The 20,646-nt window shown below is 46.3% G+C and overlaps 1 protein-coding gene across 2 annotated transcripts in view; it reads left to right on the forward strand.

Moving 5' to 3' along the window:
• Window positions 1-20,646, forward strand: part of pinx1 (PIN2 (TERF1) interacting telomerase inhibitor 1) — an 89,274-nt gene that overhangs the window by 3,551 nt on the left and 65,077 nt on the right. Inside the window, exons 4-6 of one of the 2 annotated variants that reach the window (XM_012964033.3) lie at window positions 2,795-2,870; window positions 4,655-4,753; window positions 12,510-12,595. In XM_012964033.3, the coding sequence (XP_012819487.2) occupies window positions 2,795-2,870; window positions 4,655-4,753; window positions 12,510-12,595 (261 nt within the window). 2 annotated transcript variants of the gene reach the window in all.

Here is a 20,646-nt window from a genome sequence, read left to right on the forward strand (position 1 = left end):
GCACTTACCCCAAATCCCCCCCTAACTGGCCTTCAGGCTGGGCCCCCTTAGCCCATAACAAGGTTACAGATATATAGAAACATTGGGGTAACAGTCACCCCGGCTATAGTTCCAGGGGTACCCAGGGCACAAATAAGCACTCACCCCAAATCCCCCCCTAACTGGCCTTCAGGCTGGGCCCCCTTAGCCCATAACAAGGTTACAGATATATAGAAACATTGGGGTAACAGTCACCCCGCTATAGTTCCAGGGGTACCCAGGGCACAAATAAGCACTTACCCCAAATCCCCCCCTAACTGGCCTTCAGGCTGGGCCCCCTTAGCCCATAACAAGGTTACAGATATATAGAAACATTGGGGTAACAGTCACCCCGGCTATAGTTCCAGGGGTACCCAGGGCACAAATAAGCACTCACCCCAAATCCCCCCCTAACTGGCCTTCAGGCTGGGCCCCCTTAGCCCATAACAAGGTTACAGATATATAGAAACATTGGGGTAACAGTCACCCCGCTATAGTTCCAGGGGTACCCAGGGCACAAATAAGCACTCACCCCAAATCCCCCCCCTAACTGGCCTTCAGGCTGGGCCCCCTTAGCCCATAACAAGGTTACAGATATATAGAAACATTGGGGGTAACAGTCACCCCGCTATAGTTCCAGGGGTACCCAGGGCACAAATAAGCACTTACCCCAAATCCCCCCCTAACTGGCCTTCAGGCTGGGCCCCCTTAGCCCATAACAAGGTTACAGATATATAGAAACATTGGGGTAACAGTCACCCCGGCTATAGTTCCAGGGGTACCCAGGGCACAAATAAGCACTCACCCCAAATCCCCCCCTAACTGGCCTTCAGGCTGGGCCCCCTTAGCCCATAACAAGGTTACAGATATATAGAAACATTGGGGTAACAGTCACCCCGCTATAGTTCCAGGGGTACCCAGGGCACAAATAAGCACTTACCCCAAATCCCCCCTAACTGGCCTTCAGGCTGGGCCCCCTTAGCCCATAACAAGGTTACAGATATATAGAAACATTGGGGTAACAGTCACCCCGGCTATAGTTCCAGGGGTACCCAGGGCACAAATAAGCACTCACCCCAAATCCCCCCCTAACTGGCCTTCAGGCTGGGCCCCCTTAGCCCATAACAAGGTTACAGATATATAGAAACATTGGGGTAACAGTCACCCTGCTATAGTTCCAGGGGTACCCAGGGCACAAATAAGCACTCACCCCAAATCCCCCCTAACTGGCCTTCAGGCTGGGCCCCCTTAGCCCATAACAAGGTTACAGATATATAGAAACATTGGGGTAACAGTCACCCCGGCTATAGTTCCAGGGGTACCCAGGGCACAAATAAGCACTCACCCCAAATCCCCCCCTAACTGGCCTTCAGGCTGGGCCCCCTTAGCCCATAACAAGGTTACAGATATATAGAAACATTGGGGTAACAGTCACCCTGCTATAGTTCCAGGGGTACCCAGGGCACAAATAAGCACTCACCCCAAATCCCCCCCTAACTGGCCTTCAGGCTGGGCCCCCTTAGCCCATAACAAGGTTACAGATATATAGAAACATTGGGGTAACAGTCACCCTGCTATAGTTCCAGGGGTACCCAGGGCACAAATAAGCACTCACCCCAAATCCCCCCCTAACTGGCCTTCAGGCTGGGCTCCCTTAGCCCATAACAAGGTTACAGATATATAGAAACATTGGGGTAACAGTCACCCCGCTATAGTTCCAGGGGTACCCAGGGCACAAATAAGCACTCACCCCAAATCCCCCCTAACTGGCCTTCAGGCTGGGCCCCCTTAGCCCATAACAAGGTTACAGATATATAGAAACATTGGGGTAACAGTCACCCCGCTATAGTTCCAGGGGTACCCAGGGCACAAATAAGCACTCCCCCCAAATCCCCCCTAACTGGCCTTCAGGCTGGGCCCCCTTAGCCCATAACAAGGTTACAGATATATAGAAACATTGGGGTAACAGTCACCCTGCTATAGTTCCAGGGGTACCCAGGGCACAAATAAGCACTCACCCCAAATCCCCCCCTAACTGGCCTTCAGGCTGGGCCCCCTTAGCCCATAACAAGGTTACAGATATATAGAAACATTGGGGTAACAGTCACCCTGCTATAGTTCCAGGGGTACCCAGGGCACAAATAAGCACTCACCCCAAATCCCCCCCTAACTGGCCTTCAGGCTGGGCCCCCTTAGCCCATAACAAGGTTACAGATATATAGAAACATTGGGGTAACAGTCACCCCGCTATAGTTCCAGGGGTACCCAGGGCACAAATAAGCACTCACCCCAAATCCCCCCCTAACTGGCCTTCAGGCTGGGCCCCCTTAGCCCATAACAAGGTTACAGATATATAGAAACATTGGGGTAACAGTCACCCCGCTATAGTTCCAGGGGTACCCAGGGCACAAATAAGCACTCACCCCAAATCCCCCCCTAACTGGCCTTCAGGCTGGGCCCCCTTAGCCCATAACAAGGTTACAGATATATAGAAACATTGGGGTAACAGTCACCCTGCTATAGTTCCAGGGGTACCCAGGGCACAAATAAGCACTCACCCCAAATCCCCCCCTAACTGGCCTTCAGGCTGGGCCCCCTTAGCCCATAACAAGGTTACAGATATATAGAAACATTGGGGTAACAGTCACCCTGCTATAGTTCCAGGGGTACCCAGGGCACAAATAAGCACTCACCCCAAATCTTTAGTGGCACCAGTCTCTGTATAGAGGATTGTTCCAGATCTCACTAATTCCTTTGTTTTTGTTCCAACTCTCAGGATAACTGGCTCTCCCATCAGGATGATTTTAACCAGATTCTGGCTGAGCTGAATAACTGCCATGGGACAGAATCCGGTACGCTATTGGTGTGGGGGTAACTTTGTGTTTGTCACTTTCTGGTGGCATCTGTGCCATGTTTATGCATTGTATCAGTCACGTGGGTCGTGTTTATGTGCCCTTCTGTGTATCACCCCCCTTTGTTGCTTAATGCCCCTTATGTAAAGGAGTAGTTCAGGGATGCAGTTGACCTGTGTAAGTTACTTTTTATATGATACAGATATAAAGTATTCTGTGACAAATTGAAAAAAAATACTTTTTTTATCATTTGTGGTATTTAAAGGCGTGGTTTAAATCTGGTCTTTATTACTTTACATTATTTACATTACATTTATTACTTTACATTATTTTTATCATTTTTGAATTATCTGCCTTTTTCTTCTAACTCTTTGCAGCTTTCAAATGGGGGTCACTGACCCCGGCAGCCAAAAACTATTGCTCTGTAAGGCTCCAGTTTATTTGTTTTTGTTGCTTTTAATAATGTATTCTTCTATTCAGGCCCTCTACTGCATATTTTCCAGTCTCTCATTCAAACCACTCCCTGGTTGCTAAGGTAATTTAGATCTTAGCAACCAGATAGCTGCTGAAACTCCAAACAGGAGAGCTGCTGAACAAACAGTGAAATAACTAAAAATAAAATACAAATAAAAAAAAATTAAGACCAATGGCAAATTGTCTTAGAATATCACTCTCTACTTTTGTTCAGCAGCTCTACACTTTGGACTTTCACCAGCTGGGGTTAAGTTCTAGTTTCCCCTAGCAACCAGGCAGTGGTTTGAATGAGAGACTGGAAGGTAAATAGGAGAGGCCTAAATAAGTATTTTATTATTATTATTTATTTTTACAAATAAAAGACATTACTGTTTACAGACAAACATTTCATCTGACCAGATGCACAGTTATAATTGCTTATTTTGAGGAGGTTATTAGGGGGCAGGGCCCTGCTCACAAGAGCTTACAATCTTAATAAATAACAGAGCTTTGGTTCCTTGGCTGCTGGAGTCAGGGACCCCCATTTGAAAGCAGGAAAGAGGCAGAAGAGAAAGGCAAATAACTCAATATAAAGAATGAAGAGCAATGGAAAAGTTGCCAAAAATAGGAAATTCTATACTGTACTAAAAGTAAACTTAACGGTGAGCTTACCCCTTTAATAAAATTTTTTTTTTAGAAACACAAGATCTTGCCTGTTACAGGGGTGGGGGATTTTTGAAAATTCTATTTTAAAAAGCAAGTTTTGTGGTTAAACATTATATTTCCAGAGTTTCTTAATTTGGGAGGTCAGATTTATCTAGTGAGGGTTTAAATCCCACCTTTGTAATCTCCCATTAGGAGACCATTTGTTGGTTCAAGAATAAAAGGTTAAATGGCAGAGGGAATTATTTGCTGTGTAACAGTGTCATTTAGAGATAAAAGTGCCCTATAAACACCATGACAGTGTTGCTTTATTGGGATTCGTTTCACATGACTTTCCACTAGGTGGCACTTGTGATTCACATGTAACTCTCTGTAAGCCTTTACTTGATAATACTTTCAGACATTGGCACTTTCACATGTTTACAGGATAATGCCAATAAGGCCTTAAAGTTGCTGCCAGGCACAGAGCTTATAGTCATATATAATTTAGAAGTTAAGAAATTGGTGCCTTTTGATGGCCAATTTCCTGACTTCAACTGTTGGTAGAGGATTGAAGATCATATCATATCACCATATACCTGGTTGTACCTGAGCCCTTTATATAGATAGAATGTGGGCTGGGGGTTGTGCATGGGGTAGAATGTTTTTAACATGTCGTTATTTCTCAGTAGAAGAGACTCCGGCTGAGCAAGAGAAGAAATCATTTAGCCTGGAAGAGAAGTCCAAATCCTCCAGGAAGCGCGTCCATTACATGAAATTCGCCAAAGGTGAGCGCACAACTGGGAATAAATAATAATGTGTGTCATGGAGCGAATGCACTCTGCTTTGCTGATGGTGCATACTGGGAGTTGTAGTTCAGCTACAGCCAGTGAACCCTGAGTGAGGGCAGATCCAGGCTGTAAATGGAACAGCAATGGGCTGTTATTGTCATTTGTAGGCACAAGCCCCCCCTTGGCAACATGGCAATTATTTAGGGGTAGATAATGAATCAGACTTTCTACGTATGTTTGGCCTGAGGTGTTTCTGACTGTGTCTCTAAGCACAGAAGCAGCCATGTCGTTACACCCATATAATTATTGCTGCTAACCTTCCCATCGTTGCCCTGCACATTACATGACATTATTGCAGTTGCTCAGGTTTAATATCAACATGGGGGTTAAAAGAACTTCCTTTCTGACCTCAAGACATCAGTTCACTTCCTCCCTTCCTCAATAACAACTTGCCCTTGGATCCATAGTCCCTGAGCTATGAGTATATCGTAATAGAATTATAGGCAACAATTTATATTCTGGGTTGACTTGTTCTTTAAGAGATGCCAGTACTGCCCCTGGATGCCCCACCTTGAGAATCTGGTGAGAGTGATGGTTTATAGAGTGGGAGATAATGTAGAAGAAGATGAGGGGAAGGTGGGCCAGATGGGGACAGGGAAGAATGAAGGCGATGGGGCAACATCTGCTATAGAAGGGGGTGTGACTTGGTATACAAATATTATGAGGGGTGGAACCATTTCTGACTTTCTGGGTGAATGGAAGGGCATCACCAAAGGGAAGGGGTGTAAGGCAAATAACAACCTGCTGCCAGCTCACCTACTCCTTCATTTACCAATTAAAGCTGAACCTGATACTTGACTTTTTATTTTATATTGCAATATCTTTGATTTATTGAACCCCAGCGAAGGCACAACTGCATTTTCTTTGATGTGCTGTGTAAAATTCTGCATCAAAGTTCCAGGTTGCGAAACGTAACCCTGATGCTTCTCTGCCTGTCCCTGTTCGTCACGGGCCGGTTGTGCGCAGACATGCGGGGCGGCCCAGGCTCTGCTGCATAGTTAGTGATGAGGAAATACAGGGTGACTGGGTGACAAGTGATGCACTGGGTGGGGTAAGTGTCACTTCCATGGTGTCTTTACCCCATTGATCAGTGCTTATTGGCTTATCCTCCACTCTCACAGGCGCAGCTAAGAAGTGGCCAAACCAGTCTGTCCTCCTCATACCCCGTGCCTTTAAATAATAATCATTCGTGAAGGTCGGAAGTTCATAGTTGAGAAATCAGAGAATGTTTACGAGTGCACGAGGGTTCTGTGAAGCCCCAGGCTGCCCTGGGTGGAGGTGCTTAGTACTTATAAGTATATATAGTGTGTATATATATATATATATATATATATATATATATATATATATTAATCTCTCTCGCTCCTACTTTTCACGGCTGCTAAAAGCCAGAAAATACCCTGCTATACACAATAATGAGAATTATCCGTAAATGATCAGCATTGTAGCCCTAGGGCAAAGATACATGGAGCTTCTTAGTAGCAGCTACTTGTCAGGGCTACTAAAAGCTAGAAAATCCCCTGCCATAGACAATACTGAGATTTGCCTCAGCTAAACACACGTTAAGACAATTATCAGTAAATGATCAGCATTGTCTATATTTGTAGCTGCTACTAGTAGCTCTGTGTGTCTTCAGCCGTAAGGTCACCATACACGGGCCGATTCTAGCTGCCGATGTCAGTCCCTTAGACCGATTCGGCAGCTAAACGGCCCGTGTATGGCGACTACCGACGGGCCTGAAATTGGCCAGATCTCGATCGGGCAGGTTAGAAAATCTAGTCAGATCAGAGACCACATCGGCTCGTTGATGCGGTCCCCGGACTGACTTTGCCTATACCCGTCGTTATAATTTGATCGTTTGGCCCCAGGGCCAAACAATCGAAATTAGCCTAAATTCCCCCGATATCGCCCACCCGTAGGTGTGGATATTGTGAGAAGATCCGCTCACTTGGCGACATCGCCAAGTGAGTGGATCTTAAGGTGTATGGGCAGCTTTAGAGCACTGTGCAATGAACAGAACAGAGACAGGCCAGAGCCACCATGACTAGCTTGCTTTCTTCCCAAAAAAAACTGGATTTGGCCCAAGCGCTTACATGAGTGCCTGCTGCAGGCAGTGTGAGTCTGCAGCAGGCACTCAGGGGCTGTAGGCCAGGGGCATGTACTCCTGGAGCCCACATTTCTACTGGAGAGCTTTATTTAAATGTACATCACGTCTGGGGCTCCCATTATCCCTGCCCCTGGGAAACAACATTCCTCCAGGGGGGTTCCACCTATGCCTTTAGGGTTGGTGTCAATAGGATACACGTTACACGGGGAGGTGATTCTTATGTGCAGGCCTGAAAGCCACTTGTATTTAAGGAAGTGTTGATTTTCCTCCAGGAATTCTGGAAAGTTGTAGGGTGTCTGCCATGATCCAGCCTGACTCACTTCCTCTGCCCTCTCCTGCCCTTACAGCCGTGGTGCCTGCCTGCCTGCCTGCTGCGGGTGTAGTCTGATTTCATGAAAAAAAAGGTGTCTCCTTGATCAGGGATTAGAGACCAGGAACCTCTGTCATTCCAGGCCCTGAAGTCTCAATAAAGACTGAAGTGTCAGGTCATCGGGTACAAACTAATGGCATCGGAGCAATAAGGGAGTGTGAAATGAAGCCATAAAGCAGGGCAGGACTGCTGCTTACAATGGGGGGATCAGATAGGATCTGTGTCACTGTGACAGAATTCTCTGTTATACAGATAGCTAGAATCTCAGCCATAAAGCAGGGCAGGACTGCTGCTTACAATGGGGGGATCAGATAGGATCTGTGCCACTGTGACAGAATGCTCTGTTATACAGATAGCTAGAATCTCAGCCATAAAGCAGGGCAGGACTGCTGCTTACAATGGGGGGATCAGATAGGATCTGTGCCACTGTGACAGAATGCTCTGTTATACAGATAGCTAGAATCTCAGCCATAAAGCAGGGCAGGACTGCTGCTTACAATGGGGGGGGATCAGATAGGATCTGTGCCACTGTGACAGAATGCTCTGTTATACAGATAGCTAGAATCTCAGCCATAAAGCAGGGCAGGACTGCTGCTTACAATGGGGGGATCAGATAGGATCTGTGCCACTGTGACAGAATGCTCTGTTATACAGATAGCTAGAATCTCAGCCATAAAGCAGGGCAGGACTGCTGCTTACAATGGGGGGGGATCAGATAGGATCTGTGCCACTGTGACAGAATGCTCTGTTATACAGATAGCTAGAATCTCAGCCATAAAGCAGGGCAGGACTGCTGCTTACAATGGGGGGGGGGTCAGATAGGATCTGTGCCACTGTGACAGAATGCTCTGTTATACAGATAGCTAGAATCTCAGCCATAAAGCAGGGCAGGACTGCTGCTTACAATGGGGGGATCAGATAGGATCTGTGCCACTGTGACAGAATGCTCTGTTATACAGATAGCTAGAATCTCAGCCATAAAGCAGGGCAGGACTGCTGCTTACAATGGGGGGGATCAGATAGGATCTGTGCCACTGTGACAGAATGCTCTGTTATACAGATAGCTAGAATCTCAGCCATAAAGCAGGGCAGGACTGCTGCTTACAATGGGGGGATCAGATAGGATCTGTGCCACTGTGACAGAATGCTCTGTTATACAGATAGCTAGAATCTCAGCCATAAAGCAGGGCAGGACTGCTGCTTACAATGGGGGATCAGATAGGATCTGTGCCACTGTGACAGAATGCTCTGTTATACAGATAGCTAGAATCTCAGCCATAAAGCAGGGCAGGACTGCTGCTTACAATGGGGGGATCAGATAGGATCTGTGCCACTGTGACAGAATGCTCTGTTATACAGATAGCTAGAATCTCAGCCATAAAGCAGGGCAGGACTGCTGCTTACAATGGGGGGATCAGATAGGATCTGTGCCACTGTGACAGAATGCTCTGTTATACAGATAGCTAGAATCTCAGCCATAAAGCAGGGCAGGACTGCTGCTTACAATGGGGGGATCAGATAGGATCTGTGCCACTGTGACAGAATGCTCTGTTATACAGATAGCTAGAATCTCAGCCATAAAGCAGGGCAGGACTGCTGCTTACAATGGGGGGGGGGATCTGATCTAGATCAGGATCTGTGGGTATTGGGAAAGAATGTACATGTTGTGGTAATTTGTCCATGTGACTGAAAAACAAATATTTGCAATGGCTGCGGCCCAAAGGTCATCGGGGTGACACAGGGAAATCCTTAGGAGTGACGTAGCGGCACACACGTATTAGTGTAACTATACCATTACAGTAACCTGCAGCTTAATGTGTGGGTTTGTCATGTGGGAGCCTCACCCTATTGCGCCCCCTCTCTCAGCCGCTCCAACATGTATCAGCACATTGTAACTCCATACAAATAGTTCTGTAGTATATGTTTATTTATAAAGTGCTACTTATGTACGCAGCGCTGTACAGTAGAATACATTAATACAAACAGGGGGTTATTAAGATAATAATAGATAAATACACAGTATAACAATAAATACAGATAAATACAAGGTACAGTTGCAACAAGTTAAGAGTCAAAGAGACAAGAGGATGGAGGTCCCTGCCCCGTAGAGCTTACAATCTATATGCCATCTATATGCCGTACCCTGTCCCAGGCTCTCGAGCAACCAGAAGCATTCTCCTGGGATTTGGGAGAGTTTGTGCTTGGGGAGGGGCTTATGCTGACAAGATGGCTTTAGTTCTCCTTTAATGGATGGGGTTCTGCTCTATGTATGGCAGTTGAGCCCTGTGACTGTCCCAGAGCTACGTGAATAGTTTAGGTGACATTTGTACGTAGCACTGTACATATTTTGGGTTCCCTCCCCTGGTTTTCCCCGGCCGTGCCGGATTGGCTGCATGTTTGTGTCTGGGTGTAGTGGTTTGTTGCGTCTGACACTCTCACCCTCATGTCTGACTGAGTTACACTGATCAGCACCTACCAGCACCCTCTTTTTGTCTCAAATTTACAGCAGAATTATACTTGTTCTGTAATGTTTCTACCAGTCCGGTACAAAACCAGTGCTCTGCGCCTAGGGCTGACGCCTGTTTAAAGTAACACTGTCATGGGAAACATGTTTGTTACAAAACCCATCAGTTAATAGAGCTTCTCCAGGGAAGGGAGCAAGATAGCAGCTCCCAGTAGGTATCAGAATAGCACTCAATAGTAAGAAATCCAAGTCCGGCTTGGGACTCCTCCAGTTACATGGGAGTAGGAGAAACAATAGGTTAGCTGAAAGCAGTTCTAATGTGTAGCGCTGGCTGAAAGCTCAGACTCAGGCACACTTTACTGCTGCGCTGCAAGTTGGAGTTACATCCCCCCCCCCAGCAGCCGATCAGCAGAACAATGGGAAGGGAGCAAGATAGCAGCTCCCAGTAGGTATCAGAATAGCACTCAATAGTAAGAAATCCAAGTCCGGCTTGGGACTCCTCCAGTTACATGGGAGTAGGAGAAACAATAGGTTAGCTGAAAGCAGTTCTAATGAGTAGCGCTGGCTGAAAGCTCAGACTCAGGCACACTTTACTGCTGCGCTGCAAGTTGGAGTTACATCCCCCCCCCCCCCCCAGCAGCCGATCAGCAGAACAATGGGAAGGGAGCAAGATAGCAGCTCCCAGTAGGTATCAGAATAGCACTCAATAGTAAGAAATCCAAGTCCGGCTTGGGACTCCTCCAGTTACATGGGAGTAGGAGAAACAATAGGTTAGCTGAAAGCAGTTCTAATGTGTAGCGCTGGCTGAAAGCTCAGACTCAGGCACAAGGCACTGAGATGGCGCCTACACACCAATATTACAGCTACAAATACATTTGTTGGTACAAGAATAAAAGGTTAAATGGCAGAGGGAATTATTTGCTGTGTAACAGTGTCATTTAGAAATAAAAAGTACCCCATAAAAATAATGGTAGTGTCCCTTTAAAACTAACTTACCAGCTAGCAGTGGGGGCAGCAACAAAAGGGGCGGGGGGGGATGTTGAAGGTGGGGGGGCATGATGTCACAGATGTCCCATGAGGGATCTGGAATAAGGAAAGGCAGACAAAGGGTAAATTGGTGGTGCATTCTGGGCAGATCGGGGGTGGGCCAGGGGCCAAATTTAAGGTTATTACAAATATATCGATCAGGTGACCACCATGCGTAAAGGCTACAAATAACATTTAAACATGGAAAACATCCAGGAAATCAATGGAAACCTTGTGCCGTGACATATTGCATTATATATAGAGAAGAGGGATAAGAATGCTAAGAGTCTTGCTGATGTCCAGAACCTTTGCAGCAGTGCCATTATCCAAGGATGTCATTTCCCTGCTGCCAGGCTTCACTGCATACTCCCCCTGGTGGCCGGATGCTAAAACAATGAATGTGAATGAACAAGTTATAGTTTAGATTAAAACTAATAGATAAAGATACATGTAAATAGTATAAAGACTTCCAATAAATCACTTTGACTTTGTATAAATAAATCACTTTTTGCACCAAGTTCCCGCCCGAATTGATGCAAACGAATGAATATGTGTGTAATTAAGTTCAATAGGGACAAATGCCCTCCCGGTGAACTAGAGCAGGAGTAGTGTGTGAGTTAATACTATACATGGGACAGTTGAGTAATGGGTAATTGCCGTGTAACTAACCAGTACCGGGGCAGGTTGGTTCTTACCTTACGTGCTGTGTTTATACAGATTTATCAGAGGATAGCTATTCTAGCACAGATGCATCACATGATAATTATGAGTGTCGCTCACACGTGGCACTTGCCCTTTTCACCCACTGAATGCCCTGTGGGCTAGTACAGCACAAAAACTCTTGCAGAACTACATTTCCCAGCATTCTCTGCCTTCATCCTGATCCTGTATTACTACCGGTCTGCTGACTGCTAGTTTAACTTAATGGGGTTATTTATAAACACTGGGCAGATTTTTACCTGGGCATTAACGTATGGCAACCAATCAAATGTTTGCTTTCAGTGTTCTACCTACATCTGGCTGATGAAAGGGAATTACTGATTGGTCGCTATAAGTTACTGCCTAGGTGCAAATCTGCCCCGTGTTTATAAATGCGCTTTAGTCTCTGGCTATGTATGGGGAATATAATAAGGGAACTGGGCAGCCAATAGATGGCAGGCATTGACTCACATATTTATATATATATTTATATTATGTTTTTATTATTCAGGAAAAGCTTGGCTGTTCTTATATAATAAAGGATTTGCTGATCTGCACAGATTCTCTTAGGTTTCTCCGGGTCGGGGCTCTGCCCAAGTGCTTTGGAGCTTGGCAGGCTCCCACTATTATTTAAATGATTAGTATATACGTCAGTATTTATGTATTAGTATGTATGAAATGTCCATCATCATTATTATTATTATTAGTCACTTGTATGTTCCTTCCCAGTCTGAGCTCTTATATCTAATTAGACCAGTTTCCCCAGGCAGCAGTGCAGTAAGAGGCAGCGCAATAATGCTGAATTTATATTATTATATAGAATGAGTGTAGCCATAAAGCAAGGTGAAAGAGTCACAATGTAGGTACCAGGAAGTGCTCCCCCTTGTGGAAGCTCCGTTACAGTGAGGCTGCAATGAGGCCGATTAATCTTTATAGGTATAAATGCAATTATTACTAACGTATTGAGCAGTGCTGTACAATAGAAGGCTGTGTATGTAAATAAACATTATCTGTCTTGTTCCTGCAGGGAAGGACCTCTCGTGCCGCAGCGCCACTGACCTCGCCTGTATCTTTGGGAAGCGGGAGAAGGCTAAGAAGGGAGCCCCCCTGCAGGTATTGCCTAATAACATAGCGGCTGCCATTTATCAAGCCTTCCTTTGGTTATACCGTGTGTCTTCGTAAGTGAGGTCAGATTATATAATCAGCCCAATGTCCGCTCCAAATTAATCACATACAGAGACCAATCCTGCAGGTAAGTTGTGGCCTCTACATTTCTCCATACATTTCTGCATACTCTGTACATGGGCTTTACTTTTGGCAATGCTGGTTTATCCCTAGGCAGCACCGCAGCTTTATGTATAAAGACGTCTCCTTTCTCTTTGTTGGGAGACCCTGCAGCTTTGGGGGTGAGGGGGGCCCACAATTCCTCTGCTTCCCATTGCACCTTCTGACCCCCTGCCGCCCTGTACACAGTCCCCTGACAGGCTGATACAACCCAGAATTGTGCATAGAAGGGGGAGGCCCAGCAGGGTGCATTTAAGGGGGAGGCCCAGCAGGGTGCATTTAAGGGGGAGGCCCAGCAGGGTGCATTTAAGGGGGAGGCCCAGCAGGGTGCATTTAAGGGGGAGGCCCAGCAGGGTGCATTTAAGGGGGAGGCCCAGCAGGGTGCATTTAAGGGGGAGGCCCAGCAGGGTGCATTTAAGGGGGAGGCCCAGCAGGGTGCATAGAAGGGGGAGGCCCAGCAGGGTGCATAGAAGGGGGAGGCCCAGCAGGGTGCATTTAAGGGGGAGGCCCAACAGGGTGCATAGAAGGGGGAGGCCCAGCAGGGTGCATAGAAGGGGGAGGCCCAGCAGGGTGCATAGAAGGGGGAGGCCCAGCAGGGTGCATAGAAGGGGGAGGCCCAGAAATGCAGCCTATGCCAGCTATTGCAGGACTGTACCAGTGTTATGTATCCCCCTGCAAATGGTATGAGATTGCTTTGGCCCCCTGTAGGCAGAGTTGGGGTAACCACATGATTGCAGTTTTAATGCTGGAAAAAGCAATTGACTGTGTTCCAAGCCCATGACGTGTGTCAGTGTCGCTATGTGCCGGATGCGCAATGTGATAGAATTTCCCAGAGACCTGTATAATTTGAGGCAGAGTTTTGGCACAAAGCATAGAATGGTTTCTGCCTGGTCAGAGCTCACCGCATCCCTCTGGGCATTGGGTAAGGGGCATGGGTGCATATATATATATATCAGCACTAGCAAAAGCCAGACTGAGGCACCCGCCGGCGCCCCTCATACTGGGTGATCACAAGCTGAAGTCTTTGTTCTTTTCCCCAATTAGAGCAGTCTCTTCTTCCATCCGCTTCTCCATCAGTGACTGCAGTTGTTTTGTTTCCCCTCCATTTCTTGTATTCTTTTAAATATCATCCCCTTTTTTTTTTTGCTGTTTTTTCACCTCGGCCAACACTTTCATCCTGAGATGTTCGTGTCTCCCAGGTTCCTCAGGGGGAAGAGCTTCCTTGTACAAATATTATCACTTACATTTCTCTTGCACGTTCATAAGAAACATCAAGCAAAAATATACCCTAGGAAGTGTTTATCTTCCCTTTTCCGCTTTAAATAGACATTAAAGTACACGGGCGTGGCCTCAGGTTTGCACAGAACATTCCTTCTATGCACATTTATATTATATCAGTGGGAGCTGCCATATTGTTCCATATACACAGGGAAAGTATAGTTTCTTATGTGCACACAATTTACATGTACAGGTATGGGACCCGTTATCCAGAATGCTGGTAACCTGGGGTTTTCCGGTTAGTTGGGATCAAGTACAGGTACTGTTTTATTATTACAGAGAAAAGGGAATCATTTAACCATTAAATAACCCAATAGGGCTGTTCTGCCCCCAATAAGGGGTAATTATATCTTAGTTGGGATCAAGTACAGGTACTGTTTTATTATTACAGAGAAAAGGGAATCATTTAACCATTAAATAAACCCAATAGGGCTGTTCTGCCCCAATAAGGGGTAATTATATCTTAGTTGGGATCAAGTACAGGTACTGTTTTATTATTACAGAGAAAAGGGAATCATTTAACCATTAAATAAACCCAATAGGACTGTTCTGCCCCAATAAGGGGTAATTATATCTTAGTTGGGATCAAGTACAGGTACTGTTTTATTATTACAGAGAAAAGGGAATCATTTAACCATGAAATAAACCCAATAGGGCTGTTCTGCCCCCAATAAGGGGTAATTATATCTTAGTTGGGATCAAGTACAGGTACTGTTTTATTATTACAGAGAAAAGGGAATCATTTAACCATGAAATAAACCCAATAGGGCTGTTCTGCCCCCAATAAGGGGTAATTATATCTTAGTTGGGATCAAGTACAGGTACTGTTTTATTATTACAGAGAAAAGGGAATCATTTAACCATGAAATAAACCCAATAGGGCTGTTCTGCCCCCAATAAGGGGTAATTATATCTTAGTTGGGATCAAGTACAGGTACTGTTTTATTATTACAGAGAAAAGGGAATCATTTAACCATGAAATAAACCCAATAGGGCTGTTCTGCCCCAATAAGGGGTAATTATATCTTAGTTGGGATCAAGTACAAGTACGGCATGGAGCCGTATTGTGCTGGCGGTGGGGCACCGGGCCATATTGTGAGGAAGTGACAGTTAGAGGGGAAGTGACAGTAAGAGGGGAGCGTGCCTGGTCATGTTTGGACGCACAGACAGGATTAGAGGTCACAGTCCCGGTGCAGCTGTGGGGCCGCCCTGCAGGTGTGTTGGGTGCCAGGACAAACCCATAGCCAGAAATAAAGCACTTGGGGCTTCTTGTTTAGTATATGGGAAGCTGATTAAAATGAGGCATTGACTGTTTAGCAAAGCGTTTCTTAGAGACAGATCTCATCACCATTAACTTCCCATGTCCAAGAGACAGCGGTGGCGGCACAGTGAGAGTTTCCATGTAGTGGGAAATCCCGGCCCCTCTCATATGTTCCCATTGGCAGCCATCAAGTTCCGCTCATCCCAGACACTGATCTAATCCTCCCCTGATATAGAACTGGCCGTTAGCGGGACGGTGCCCTGTCAGTGCCAGAGGTGCCTCAGTGCCAGCCCTGCTGATTTACTTTGCCACCCCTAGAGGGCAGCAGACTGACCTTTTTGTGCACGGAGGACACAATACAGGGTAACACCACCCACAAACACTTTTTTTGTATAATGAAAGAAAATCTAATTCTAAGCAGCTTGCCAGCGTCCATTTATTGCTCATTTTCATTGGTTATAAAGTTCTACGTGAATGTAATTGCTACGGTAATTGCTGCTCTCTAGTTCTGACTCTTGAGACAACCAGAGGAATATGTCCCTGTACCTGAAATCCTTCAGATATCCAAGTAAAGAAAAATATGTTTTTCTGGGAAAGCAAAATAAATAGAAGTTTTGTCTTTGCTCGGAGGCCGAACGCGGTGCAAGATGACCAGAGCTCCATCTGGCCGCTATCTGCTCCTGCTTCCTGGAAGCCTTCTCCCCTCATAATATTTTTCTTCTTCTTTATAACGTGGCGTTTCCTTCCCCCCCATCCAGCTGCGCTTCCTGATGGGCCTTATCATGGGGGAAAGATTGTCCCAGTCCTACAGGGATTTCTGCCCCCGAGTGCCTGATCAGGTTTTTGGCTGCAGCGGTTGCTCCTGACCCGGGGAAAGCTGGAGCGGTGCCGCCACTAAGTGTTTACTAAGGATCATGGTCATTGCCTCGTGCATAAACACATAATTATGCTCTTGTTCTGTAAATATCTGGCTGGTCTATTGAGTCTAGCAAATGTGACGGCTACATTGCCCCATCTACTGCTTCATTGTGGTATTACAGTAGAGTTTTAACATTCAGGATAGCAGAGGGTTAATCACTGGGAGAGGAACAGGTAATGGCCCCACCTTGCTGAGGGAAGGCCTTGGACATAGAGAACAGCACTGCCTAGTGGTGAAACATTGTACTGTTCCACATTATAACTGGGAGGGCTGCACACTCCTGCTGGACATACCTGACAGCCCCCCCAGCCTAATAAATAATGACTGTCTGTGGCACCTTACAGCCCCCCTGGCATTCCCAGTACCCAGAGGCACAAACAGCCCCCCCAGCCCAATAAATAGTGACTGTCTGTGGCACCTTACAGCCCCCTGGCATTCCCAGTACCCAGAGGCACAAACAGCCCCCCCAGCCCAATAAATAGTGACTGTCTGTGGCACCTTACAGCCCCCCTGGCATTCCCAGTACCCAGAGGCACAAACAGCCCCCCAGCCCAATAAATAGTGACTTTCTGTGGCACCTTACAGCCCCCCTGGCATTCCCAGTACCCAGAGGCACAAACAGCCCCCCAGCCCAATAAATAGTGACTGTCTGTGGCACCTTACAGCCCCCCTGGCATTCCCAGTACCCAGAGGCACAAACAGCCCCCCCAGCCCAATAAATAGTGACTGTCTGTGGCACCTTACAGCCCCCCTGGCATTCCCAGTACCCAGAGGCACAAACAGCCCCCCAGCCCAATAAATAGTGACTGTCTGTGGCACCTTACAGCCCCCCCCTGGCATTCCCAGTACCCAGAGGCACAAACAGCCCCCCAGCCCAATAAATAGTGACTGTCTGTGGCACCTTACAGCCCCCCTGGCATTCCCAGTACCCAGAGGCACAAACACCCCCCCCAGCCCAATAAGTAGTGACTGTCTGTGGCACCTTACAGCCCCCCTGGCATTCCCAGTACCCAGAGGCACAAACAGCCCCCCCCCCAGCCCAATAAATAGTGACTGTCTGTGGCACCTTACAGCCCCCCTGGCATTCCCAGTACCCAGAGGCACAAACAGCCCCCCCCCCCCAGCCCAATAAATAGTGACTGTCTGTGGCACCTTACAGCCCCCCTGGCATCCCCAGTACCCAGAGGCACAAACAGCCCCCCCCCCCCAGCCCAATAAATAGTGAGTGTCTGTGGCACCTTACAGCCCCCCCTGGCATTCCCAGTACCCAGAGGCACAAACAGCCCCCCCCCCCCCAGCCCAATAAGTAGTGACTGTCTGTGGCACCTTACAGCCCCCCTGGCATTCCCAGTACCCAGAGGCACAAACAGCCCCCCCAGCCCAATAAGTAGTGACTGTCTGTGGCACCTTACAGCCCCCCTGGCATTCCCAGTACCCAGAGGCACAAACATCCCCCCCCCCCAACCCAATAAATAGTGACTGTCTGTGGCACCTTACAGCCCCCCTGGCATTTGCCTGAACCCACAAATTGCCAGTCTGGGCCTGTATATAATGTAGTGAATAAAGTACCCCCTATTGTAACATATAGGGATATTATAAGCCCCCGAGGAGTTCCTTATAATATATAGTGAATAAAGTGCCCCCTATTGTAACATATAGGGATATTATAAGCCCCCGAGGAGTTCCTTATAATATATAGTGAATAAAGTGCCCCCTATTGTAACATATAGGGATATTATAAGTCCCCGAGGAGTTCCTTATAATATATAGTGAATAAAGTACCCCCTATTGTAACATATAGGGATATTATAAGTCACAGAGGAGTTCCTTATAATATATAGTGAATAAAGTACCCCCTATTGTAACATATAGGGATATTATAAGTCACAGAGGAGTTCCTTATAATATATAGTGAATAAAGTGCCCCCTATTGTAACATATAGGGATATTATAAGTCCCCGAGGAGTTCCTTATAATATATAGTGAATAAAGTACCCCCTATTGTAACATATAGGGATATTATAAGTCACAGAGGAGTTCCTTATAATATATAGTGAATAAAGTGCCCCCTATTGTAACATATAGGGATATTATAAGCCCCCGAGGAGTTCCTTATAATATATAGTGAATAAAGTGCCCCCTATTGTAACATATAGGGATATTATAAGTCCCCAAGGAGTTCCTTATAATATATAGTGAATAAAGTGCCCCCTATTGTAACATATAGGGATATTATAAGCCCCCGAGGAGTTCCTTATAATATATAGTGAATAAAGTACCCCCTATTGTAACATATAGGGATATTATAAGTCCCCAAGGAGTTCCTTATAATATATAGTGAATAAAGTGCCCCCTATTGTAACATATAGGGATATTATAAGCCCCCGAGGAGTTCCTTATAATATATAGTGAATAAAGTACCCCCTATTGTAACATATAGGGATATTATAAGCACCCGAGGAGTTCCTTATAATATATAGTGAATAAAGTGCCCCCTATTGTAACATATAGGGATATTATAAGTCACCTTGGACTTCCATGACCAGATAAAGGCCCGAGGATGAAGGCTGAGGATGAAGCCGAGCTCTTTTATACAGGCCGTTGAACTCCGAGGTGACTTCTAATATCCTCATATTTTACAACAGGGGGTACTTTATTATAATATACATTATATATTTTTAATGAGTCATGTGGCAGAAATTACATCACTAAGCTCTGATTATAATTGATGACATCACTAAGCACCGTTTATAAGGATATAATTTACAGCTTGGTCCCATAGGGAAAAGAGCAAACTGTATAATATATATATCAATGATTTGATGGTCCCTGCAGTGTGCCGTAGTACAGAATCCTATATCCATGCTAGCCCATTCTCGGTATAGAAGCCGTTCTGGTCACACAATAATACACGCAAGCGCACACATACACACACATACATCACACACACACACACACACACACACACACACACACATACATACATACATACATATACATCACACACACACACATGTTGCAGAATGAATGGGAAACGCACCGGCAGCACAATCGCAGGGCACAGAGACGACGCGGCGCGGTTTCACCGCAGACTAGTTAGAAAAAGCAAAGTTTCCTTGATATATGAATTGGCTGGGAAACCATTCATCACAGGGCCGGGCTACCTCCGCAGCGGGGTCCCTCAAGCCGAGAGCCGTGTCATTCCTCTTTTGACTGATTAATTAGCAAATCAGGAGCCATTTTTCACGCGGAGGCAGTGTGGTTTAGGGCGGCTAATGCCGGCTCTCCGATGGAGACACATTACAGCCAAGTCTGCGCTTTTAGCCAACGCCAGCGACAAGAGCCGGAGAGGAGAAGATAAATCATGAGCGCTTCCCCCTGGGCTCCCAGTCTCACAGGCAGTATAACCCCTGTGCTGCTGGATGTACTGCCCCGTAGGAGCCTCCTACTGCCTACCAGCAGCACAGGGGTTAACTACCATCAGAGTATTCTAGTCCGTTAACCATTGAATGAACCATTACAGTGCTTTATATTGATATTTGTATCAGAAATCTATCTGGTTCCTAGGGTCACTGGTCTCAGTGTGGAGAAAGCAGCCTAGGCTTCCACTTTGTCTATAACCAATCTCCATCTGCTCTTAAAACGACTGCCTGGTTACCAGGGGAAGTAATTCCCTAGCAACCAGATAACTTTTCTAATACCAAACTGGAAAGCCGCAGAACACAAACGATATCGTCAGAAAACCAGAAAGAATACAACATGAGGGCCAACTGCAAATCATCTAAGAAGGCCTAGTCCCTTAAGGATACCGTGGGCACAGATATTGGCATTTTTTGGCCTCTAGGGGTTCTGTGGTCTATGGAAATCCACACGTACAGGGGTTGTTGGATGGCAGGGGGGGTGCAAAGGCAGCAAAGGGCAAGTTGTGCTTGCAACAAACCATTTTTAAGTTGCAAACAAGCTGCACACACAGGACTTTACCCCTCCGTTGTGGGCAGATAAGGACATTGCGCAGCTGTAGCTCCTTGTTACGTACCTTCAGGCCCACTTGGTTCTGAGCAGAACAATGTTATTTGGCCCAAATGCACAATATCTGTCCATTACATGCTGGGGTGCGGTTGGGCAATGCATGGTCAGATACTGGTCTGTAGAATTAAAAAAAAAAAATTCTGTTTCTTCATATTTTCCTTAAGGTGCCCATACACGTTGAGATTTGCTCGTTTGGCGAGATCACCAAGCGAACGGATCTTCACCCGATATCCCCACCTACGGGTGGGCGATATCGGGGAGCGTGTAGGCTAATTTGGGGCCAAACGATTGAATTATATTGGCGGCAATGGGGCAGTCTGTTCGGGGACCGTATCAACGAGCCGATGCAGTCCCCGATCCAACTGAATTTTCTAACCTGGCCGATTGATATCT

This window comes from Xenopus tropicalis, chromosome 5, assembly GCF_000004195.4.
Source record: "Xenopus tropicalis strain Nigerian chromosome 5, UCB_Xtro_10.0, whole genome shotgun sequence".
NCBI classification, from domain to species: domain Eukaryota; kingdom Metazoa; phylum Chordata; class Amphibia; order Anura; family Pipidae; genus Xenopus; species Xenopus tropicalis.